Raw genomic sequence first — 9,813 nt, 5'->3', positions numbered from 1 at the left:
TTTATTTATTTATTTCCAAAAAGTAAATAAAGTTTAATTTTCAACAGGGGTAAGTTGGATATCACGTGACAGACAAACGTTGCCAAGGATATAAAGCGAAGGTTTCCCCATCTCGCAAATAACTAATTAGCATTTTAAACTTTATTTATATTAGTTTAGTTGATTAAAGTATTTTGGGTGGGGCCAAAACCGCCAAGGATATAAAGCGAAGGTCGCGAATTCGTTTCCCCATCTCGCAAATAACTAATTAGCATTTTAAACCTCTAAAAAACGAAAAAAACGAAAAAAATGACACCAAAAGTAAATTAACATAAGTATTTGGTGGGGTCACATATTACCGCCGATATCTCGGTTCGACCTTGTCCGATCGTGACCAAACTTGTTGATTTGATAGACCGAGGCTTAGTGGTTGTGTACAGGTGTCAGGCGTCGAGGTCAAAGAGCATCTTCAAGGTGAAATTTGAGATTGAAAACAAAAATATGTTTTTCGATTTTTCCAAGGACAAAAATTTTTGTTTTTGAAAATATTTTTGGGGGGGTGGGGGGTTGTTTTGGTGGCCATCTTGGCGGCCATCTTGGAAATAAAAGTGCTAAGTTTTAGTTACTCTCTACTTCGAGTAGCCATGAGGCAGTCGCGGTAACTCGAGTGTCGGATATCCTTTTCCACTACTCGCTTACAAACACCTTTCGCGGGTTTTTTCTCCCCCCTTTCCGAAAGGATGGAGTACATTTTGGGGCGGAGCCCAACGAACTCCCGTATAGGGATCCCATCCATTTCATCTTTCATCTTTCCAATGACTTTTGTGTTTACGTCATTGAAAAGAGGATGATTCGTGGGATACCCCGAGAAATCGAAGAGATGGGAGGAATTTCCGAAGTCCGTGTAGACGTCCTCCGTTTGTATATTGTACGCCAGGCTGTCCGTGTCCGTGAAAAGTAATCGGACCTTTTCACCGTAGGTCTTGCGCATGTACTCGTAATGAAACTCGTACATGGTTAGTTTCGAAAGATCCAAAACGGTGAAACCAGTGTAAATTGGTCTATTCAAAGTAAGTGACTTCTTCTTCATATGAATACCCACGAGTTCGTTGTGGAAAATCGTGAATTTTTCAAATGCCGGAGAAGACGCTTTCTTAATAGCCCGCTCAGGTGTTTGTACGAGATGGAAATCTATCCGATTTCTCAAGTTCTCCATTGTTTTACCTATTATTGAAACGAAATGAGATTAGTACTTATTATTCCGATAATTTGTATACGTGGCTACTTGCGTATAAACTAAATGACATTTATTAAACCAAAAGAATTTATTTCGCGCAATAAATACTGTTGGTAAAAAAAATAATCTACTTATTTTTCATTTACTTTGATTAATAACGTACCAAAACAGGAGTTTAAAAGTTTGAAAAAATCTTTTTCAAAACTGTTTTTGGCAAGTTTCCTCTTTTCGGTATTGAAATTTATGAATGGGCGAAGCCAGGGAGACTGATGGAAAGAGAGTATTCTGTGAACTTTCGTGAGTTTAAGTCCCTTCGATACGTAGTATTTTAAATTACGATAGTGAACTACGTATCGCTCTTTGTTGTTGAGATTAGGGACGAGCTTAGGCAGAGTGTCTTTTGCGGGGAGGTTTAATCTTTGAAGCATCAGTTTGTAATAGGAAGAAAATTGATCCGTAGTTATTCTTTGAGATTCGGGTGCGAGGGGGTAGCAGTTGTGTTCATGATGCAACTCAACGGGGTATTCCAAGTCGACTTCCAAAATGAAGCCGTAGGGAGACTCGTGCGATAAAGTAAGCACATGTTTATGGGTGTAGTCGAGTAGGTCTTCGACGGGAACCCAAGCGAACCTACTCGTGGGTAAGTAATCGACCATGGCGAACCCGTAGAGATTATTTTTGTCGAGGTACATGATGTAATTACACTCTTTATTGGGGTCGTAGCTTTCGGGGATGTACGGGTTATTGGCTTCGGCGTAGCGGTGACTAATCATCGAAACTCCTCCCCGAATGCCACGTTCAATAAACAAGTGCATGTCAATATCGAGTAGTAGCTCCAACTTCACTTTTGTCATGTGGAGGGCTGACTCCCAGGCAAACCCTGGTCCCGTGTACGCGTGCGCGCAATCTAGGCCGTAGTATTCTACACACATAGCGCGGAAACTCTCGAATACGTCAGCGAGTTGGAGGGTATCCGCCTGCACGTACAAATCGTGTAGTTCACCTGTTGAAGAATTTTATCACTACCACTATTACATTTAGTAATAGAATAGGGCTATAAATAATACCTAGATTTTGTATGTTAAAAATGTTCCACACTTGGCGGACATTTTCGTAACTCTCATCCGTTAAATGTTCGCCAGTGAGGGTGTTGAAAAATGTCTCTTTGGGTGGTAGTGCTGTCTCTTCAAACTTGTCTACGTCACTCATGTAGTCGTAGGGATACGTTAACTTTTTGAGCAAATACGGGATTTGATGAGTTGGATAGAAAGAGCTCAAGATGGGGAATTTTTCTTGACCTCCAGTGGCTAAATTTGAAATTAAAGTTTCGAGACTAGCGGGCATAAAGCGAATAGAATCGATGAAACGGAGGCGACCGAAAGTGAAGCTGATATACGTTTCGGCGTTAGATGGAATACAGGAAATGTTTACACTTTTTATCAACCCAATCCTTTGCATGATAAGATGGGCATCGTATCTGAAATTTTATATAAACACGTTATAGTTTGTAAATATTGGAATTAAAGAAAAAATACAATACCGTGATAAATTATGCATGATGACCGGCGTGAAATTTCCCACTCGCAGCTTTAGATTACAAGAATTATGCGCGACTCCCCGGAAACGTCCTAATAATTATAATTACGCGTTAACTTATTTATATCTAAAATAATCAAATACGTAAGTCGTACCGGTATAATGACAATGATCTCTGACTGCCGGATCATCTTGCGTAAGAATTTTCTGACACACGTAACATTGTGTCGCGGTACGGCACAATTCTTCTTCGACTGGTGTGAGATTCATTGAAATATTTTCCTTCAATAATTTGGTGATGGTGCTCCGTTCCATCAACAAACTTTCAAGAAAAATGTCGATAGCGTCGGTTCCCCTATACGTAACAGGGGCATTTGGCTTTCCTGTAATAATGATAAACGTCGTAGCGAAAATAAACTTTTTAATGAAACCAAATATAAATACCGTCGGGTCCTATTACGACGTAACTAAAACCACAAGCTACGTGCTCCGAAAGTTTCGTTGTTGATGATAGTGAGGAATCGGGTAAACAAGACTGGATTCTGTCAATTATAGATTCAAAATCCGCGTAAATGACGTAGGGAACCTAAAAATAAATGTGTTAAGCTCTTAAATTCATGAATTTCCGAAATTATTTTTTACCTTTTGAAGCCAATCAATTTTTTCGAATTTTAAAACGGCATTTTTGTGTGGCATTTTGACAAGTTGGGGGTCGTGAACGTTGCAGTTTTTCACGTGTTCACTATGGTTTCTAGCACTATTTTGTCCTGAAAAGCGATGTAAGCAATAACGACACACGTAAATTTTCCCGTTATGGTTTGTGAAATGACTCAATAGTCGACTAATATCCGTAATTAGGCAAAAATGTTGGTTTCCTTTTGACTTGATATAAAGCAGATCTATTTGCCGATCTTCGGGGGCTCTGTTTTCGCTTACATGAAGAGGAAAAACTACTTTTTCGTAGCCGTAAACGTTGATAGATAGATTATTTTTATTTTCAAATTTTTTGAGTTTAAAATTATTTAATTCGAAAGGAAACGAAATGTCACTGCAGTCTAATTCTTTTTCAAACATCACGTATTTATTCTGATTATCGCGATGGGAATTTGGAGGTTGTGGATTAAGTTTAGCGAGGACGCACCACAAGAAACACTTTTGGTCTTTGGTTTTAATATTTAATACTCCTTTGCCGGTATTATTGAGCTCAGGGGGGAGATTAATATACGTACCCCCGACCAGCGGTATGTACGCTATATTATCGATTTGAAGAAACAAGATACGATCTATGGTCCAGCCACTGCCCATATCTTGGAATTCCTCAATCGCGTGTGTTATTTGCTTCACACACGAGTCTATTTGTGTTGGTATTACATCTGGTAAAAGTGTTGCTTGAGTTTTGCACCGGAAATACGGTAATGCCTCGACTTCCGCACCATCGTTCAATTCGCGTACGTATCTCACGCGAATAAAAATGTTCCACTTTAAGCCCCGCTTCTTATTTAAGTGATTTTTTAAATACTTCATTAATGCTGGTTTTAATGTTAAAATTAATATTTCGGAGTCTGTTTGGGTCGTTTTCGGAGTATACCGCGAACTGACGATAGCGTCCTCAAGAACGGAGACTTCTTCGATGTTTTGAAGAAAATCGTCCGCCGATTGCTCGGATACGCCGACGGTTAGGAGATTTTGAAGCGGTTGGGGGTTGTCTTGATATCGGTGGTCTGGTGTGGCTGAAAGTGGGCTAAGCTGATGAACTCGCGAATGTTGAATTAATTTGTATCTTCGCGCAAAACTAATGTTACAGGTTGAACAAACATATTTTACATTTTCGTGTTGTTCTCGTACGTGGCGATTTAAAATTGACTTTTTAGAAAACTGTTTCGCGCATACGGTACACGGAAACATTTGTATGGTCTAGCTGTTTATCGCAACTGGTAAAGAGTTGAGGACTGACCCGATCTTTTATACCCTCCGCTTTCATGCCTATAGATCTGATATGTGTTAGACTCTGAACTCCATATATGTGAGATATTTTTATTTATAAAAACTCTATGTATCCCACTGTAGATTTTGTAATATGATAACGTTAACCAATATTTCCAGTATTATTTTGAAATTTTTTTTAATTGGTGTTCACTGACATATCCATTACTATTCAGTGGTACATCTATTCAGAACTAAAATATAATATGTCTTTTATATATAAGAAAAAAAAACATTTTTTTTTGCATTTATTTATTTATTTTTAAAATTATAAATTTTGAAAGTCTTCTCCGAGAGTTTGCTTTATGACGTCTTCTAAAGCCAGCAAAGCTTCCAAATCACCGTTATGATCATTTTTTTTATTTTTTTCGTCATTAAGTGAATTTTTTTCTGTTTTTTTTTAATTGACTTTTCCACCGGTGTGCTCCTCTTTTTTAAGTTTCGAGAGGTGGGAGAAGTGGGGGATAAGGATGTCGATGCTTGAGGTGTTGAAGTAGGTGATACTGATGTGACCGATGACGAGGAGGTGGCTGCGGAAGAAGTTGAAGGATAATGTGTGGGAGATGTGGAGAGCAATGGGATGGAGTTCATTGCCAAAAAAAGCGTAGAGGCTTGGACATCCTCCTCCACAGTAATAGTCAAATCCATCTTCTCCAACTTTAAAAAAAACATAATAAAATGAAAACACAGTCTTTTGTAAAAAAAAGGTTTTCAAAAAATAACCATACTCATGATACCTGAATTAATGCCATCATCCCTCCGAAGGCCAGTCTTATTTTAGCAATATTAGGGTGGTAGCAAAGGTGGACTTTGATGGTGTTGCTTTCTGGATCGGGTTCAAAGTGGCACCAAAATCCTTTATGATATTTTCGAATAACAACTTCGAAGGTTCTAAAATTAAAATGGGGTAAATCGGGGCGACCTGGAATTGGGCCCAAGGTAGCTGTATATTTTAAGACCGCCACTACTACTGTTTTGTCTAAAGATGACATGTTTCCAGTTATTATTCAGAAGCCTGTATGACTTTAACTAAATCAGCACGAGCTTATATACTAGTCGAAAGGTGGAATTTACAATAACAAAAGTTCGATGTACATTCCTTACATTTCGAAATTGGTTATCTCTGCGTTTGTATGTGAACGGATTTAATTTTAAAGCAAAAATATATTTTAAAAGTTCGATGTACATTTCTTACATTTCGAAATTGGTTATCTTAGTGTTTCTATCGGATCTAACCAGATTGAAAATGGAATTTGTATATCAACGTGATAGTTTAATCGATAAATATTACAAATATGATATAGACTCGGAACCACAAAGTGCTTCACATTCGGTTATTATAGTTAGAGGTCGGGGATGGTTGACTTTTATTCAATAGATAAAGCTTTCAGAATTATTCGTAAAACGTTATTGTTATTGAGTTAAGAAACGGTAAAATGGTTTGAATCAAAATATTTTATTTTCATGACAATATTACATATTCCATAATTTTATTTTCTGCGCTTTGAACAACGCGCAATTTGAATTATTAGAATGATATTTACACACTATTGGACAGGGATCGGAAAGTTCTTGGTACTTAGGGCACCCTAAATCTTCGACGTTCACCAGTCTTTTTCCAAAAAGTTCGGAAAGGTACAATTCTTTTTCCATCCCCTTTGTGTAAAAGGTTGCCGCTTTGGATTTTATGTTGGTAACTATCCCATCCAACTGGTCCAGCTCATGTTCACCCTCGTCCCAAAGCATCCCACAAATATGTCTAGAGATCCAACCGCACAGTCTCCTGTCTTTCGCGCTTAGCTCGTTGTAAGGAAAAGGTGGTTTAAATGAGTAAACCCCATTATCCCCAGTTTCCACAACCAAAAACGCTAGTTCTTTAACGACGTACTCATCGTTGGACCTCATAAAGTTGACTTCAATAATACACGAATTTCCTTCCGACCTTTAATTAATTAATAATAAAATATAAGAAACGATTCCCTCAAACGTTTCATAATTTTTAGAAACCGTTTATATAACTAGCTACATCCATACTTACATCGTATTAGAATTCGAATTCCAAATTGCAAGGGACTCTGGGATCCTAGTTCAGAATGATATTTTAAAGGGAAATTCTGGCTTTTATAGTAAACTTTGTTGCACTTTGTACCACGCCTTAAACAATTAGGATTATACCACCACGTTCGAAACAGCAGATTAAGCAGGCTTTGTAAATTAAGGGTATATCCACGCAATACGCGATTGAACAATTCACGGTCAATATTCAAATCCTCGTCTCCATGTATTTTCTATGAGATACGGTACTCACAGCTCTCTCGCAGTACAATTACGACCGGTGTACGCATCAAATACCGTCAATATAATTCCCCATGTTAATTCTATGCGGCATGGTGGTCGTGAGATACCGTTAAATAATACTTCATGTTAATTCTATGAGGATTTACGGTCGGCGAACGCGTCGATGTTGAGCCGGTCCTTTTTTCTAGACACCGTCAAATAGTGCCCCATGTTATTTCTAGACACCGTCAAAAAGTGTCCCATGTTATTTCTATGAGGCACGGTGCCGGTCACCGTCAAATGGTGCCCCATGTTATTTCTATGAGGCACGGTGCCGGTGTCCCGGTGCCTCATTAGGTGTCTCAAACGCGTCGATGTTGAACCGGTACTTTTTTTTCTAGACACCGTCAAATAGTGCCCCATGTTATTTCTGTGAGGTACGGTGCCCGGCGCCCAGATACCTCATTAGTGCCTCATAGAGCGTTCTCTCATTTATAACACTACTATCCTCGAGAATGGTTTTTAGTTTATCGTCCTTTTTTAATTCTAAGGTGGTGTCCACTTTAAAATCGTTGTTAGAATTTAATCTTTTGTAAGTGTCCTCGGAAATTAATAACATTTTTTTAGCCATCTTTTTTATTTAATGGCTTTACTAATAGCGGCCCCGGCTACGGAACTAATAATCGAAAGTAAGGGTCCTAGTAATATCGGGAGAAAACCACCTTTTTGAATTAGATTTTTTTTTCTTTTTGAAATCGGAATATTTTGGGTAACGCGGCGTATTGAATTTCGGTGTTTCTTCAATCGTTTCTTCTGATCGTCTGAGAGGGAAATATTACCGCGCAAGATATTTATACAACACTCAATCAACGCCTTTATAGCGTCTTTGTTGGCGAATTTAATGGCAGCATTCCGTTGACACGCGTTACAAGATCTCAAGTATTTTAAAAAGTCTAAGTGCTCGTACACTCTCTTCGGCGGAGCCATGTAGCTAACCGGAAGGCTTTCACTAGGGTACAGTTATTCTTGTCTCGATGGGAAATACAACCTTTTGGTGTTTCACACGCGATAGTTATGAGTCGGGGACAACCCGAGTCTTCGACGTTAGCAACCTCGGTTTCCAAAAACTTTGTTAATATTATGGATTTTTCTAAACCTTTGGTCATAAAATTCCTAGCTTTTTGTTTAATAACGGTAGCTATTTCTCGCGCCAATTCAAACGGATGTTCTCCTTCGTCCCAGCGTAAGTCGCAACTGTTCCTCGTCAGCCATCGACACTGCCTTTTATCCTCGAACGATAAGTCCGAAAATGAACACGGCGCTTTGAAGATCCAGACCTTGTATTCGCCGGTCTCCTCCATCAGAAAACATATTTCTTTTATGATCCACTCCCCTCGAACTCTAAAAAAGTTTGCTTCGACAATCGCTGTCATTTCGGTATAAACACGGCGGCTTTTTCTCCCGGTAAAATACCGGTACGTAGTCTTCTATCCTCGGGAGTGGTAGCTTTGAGGTCTACAAATAAGTATCCGAAGTTGATCGCCGTAGCTTGTCGGAAAGCGTCTACAACGTATTTGCTGTTGACTGGTGATATCTGTTTAGCCAGATGAAGAATCGCGGACTGGTCTCTCGGCGTTTTAAAGATTATCAGATAGTGAGCGTTGAGGTTCAATGTCCGAATTTCCTTAACTGGATAATAGAGATTTTGCATTAAAATCAACACCGACGTATTTCTGTGGTGAGATCCCCTTATAAACAAGTTCGTAACGTCCTTATTGTTGGCAATTTCGCACAGTAAATCATCTAATATTAAAAAGTTTCTAGTACTGGCATTTAAATTGCCTACGTCTATTAAACCTTCGTGAAATTCGACACTTGGCGAATGACTCAATATGGTCTTAAAAAGTGTATCCTGGTATTCCGTGTAACACCAAATTATTCGTTCGAGCGAAGGTATAATGCGTACTTCTCTGTGCTCAATTAATTTGGCCACAAAAACACTTTTTCCACACCCCGTTACTCCCGCCACTAAACCATTAAAGGGGTGTTGTAAACTTAAATCCATATTGAGAAATGAAACAAATCAAGAACAACCATGGGATATATATACAAAAATTATACTTACAACGTTTGATGCTAGCAATGAATAATACTTCTATCCTGGTTTCCGGAGCTTTTATATGAAATAATTTAGTTGCACTTTGCCCCCCCCCCTATGACGTATGGGTTTTTGCTCGTGGACGCTTCGGCTTTTTAGGGTACGATGGAAATACCAGTCACGTGACGATACCGATTATACCCAAAAAATATAGAACTATGTGTCTTTTAGTGGTAGTTTGTCCTTATGACGTATGGGTTTTACACGTGGACGTTTGGGTTTTTGGGTTACGATGGAAATACCAGTCACGTGACGATACCGAAGTCTGATTTCCTTATTATACCAGTTTCCGTAGCGCGTGTGACTTACAAACACGGGTTTTCCCCATTTGCTCAAGTTTTGCTTTCAGTATAATATTTGGTTTTGGTTCATACACGCACTGTATACGCAATCTAAACAAACAATATTCACGAAATGCGTAATTTACCCTATCTCCAAACAGAATGACGCAAACAGTCGTTTCCCCAAATCGTACGATTTTTGTTTTGTAATTTTCCATTATAGTTTAGTTCTCTGTCCTCTAAGTACCGATGGATATTTTTCTCGGTCCTCTAAGTACCGATGGAAAATCAAATGACTTTCAACCCTAATATATGTAAGCTATGAAAAACCAAATAGTCGTCAACCCTAGGATAGGTAAGCT

At 38.7% G+C, this 9,813-nt stretch overlaps 2 protein-coding genes across 2 annotated transcripts; both read right to left on the bottom strand.

Moving 5' to 3' along the window:
- Positions 1 to 601: 601 nt before the first annotated feature.
- LOC149934185 (uncharacterized) lies at positions 602 to 5,727 on the bottom strand. The gene is made up of 11 exons (XM_090153388.1): positions 5,473 to 5,727; positions 5,145 to 5,392; positions 4,341 to 4,532; positions 3,982 to 4,208; positions 3,395 to 3,519; positions 3,197 to 3,338; positions 2,908 to 3,135; positions 2,757 to 2,844; positions 2,284 to 2,693; positions 1,380 to 2,219; positions 602 to 1,203 (listed from the first exon to the last, which is right to left on the bottom strand). Exons 1-11 carry the CDS (start codon positions 5,725 to 5,727, stop codon positions 602 to 604), a joined length of 3,357 nt encoding a protein of 1,118 aa, XP_090009514.1.
- A 453-nt stretch (positions 5,728 to 6,180) lies between these two features.
- Positions 6,181 to 8,591, bottom strand: LOC149934184 (uncharacterized). The gene is made up of 2 exons (XM_090153232.1): positions 6,774 to 8,591; positions 6,181 to 6,677 (listed from the first exon to the last, which is right to left on the bottom strand). Coding segments are annotated over exons 1-2 (471 nt in total). The 5' UTR covers positions 6,776 to 8,591; the 3' UTR covers positions 6,181 to 6,208.
- Positions 8,592 to 9,813: the final 1,222 nt, after the last annotated feature.

The sequence above is a fragment of the Leiobunum rupestre genome, chromosome 7 (assembly GCF_980474605.1).
Source record: "Leiobunum rupestre chromosome 7, qqLeiRupe1.1.hap1, whole genome shotgun sequence".
NCBI classification, from domain to species: domain Eukaryota; kingdom Metazoa; phylum Arthropoda; class Arachnida; order Opiliones; family Sclerosomatidae; genus Leiobunum; species Leiobunum rupestre.
The sequence above is the reverse complement of the archived record's forward strand: the minus strand, read 5'-3'. Positions and strand labels throughout refer to the sequence as shown.

Coding starts and splice junctions, on each gene's coding strand:
- LOC149934185 (XM_090153388.1), bottom strand. CDS start 5,727: ATGTCATCTTTAGACAAAACAGTAGTAGTGGCGGTCTTAAAATATACA. Junction 5,393..5,472: donor GGATGATGGCATTAATTCAG/GTATCATGAGTA, acceptor TTTTTTTTAAAG/TTGGAGAAGATGGATTTGAC. Junction 3,520..3,981: donor GTACATACCGCTGGTCGGGG/GTACGTATATTA, acceptor ATCGCTTTTCAG/GACAAAATAGTGCTAGAAAC.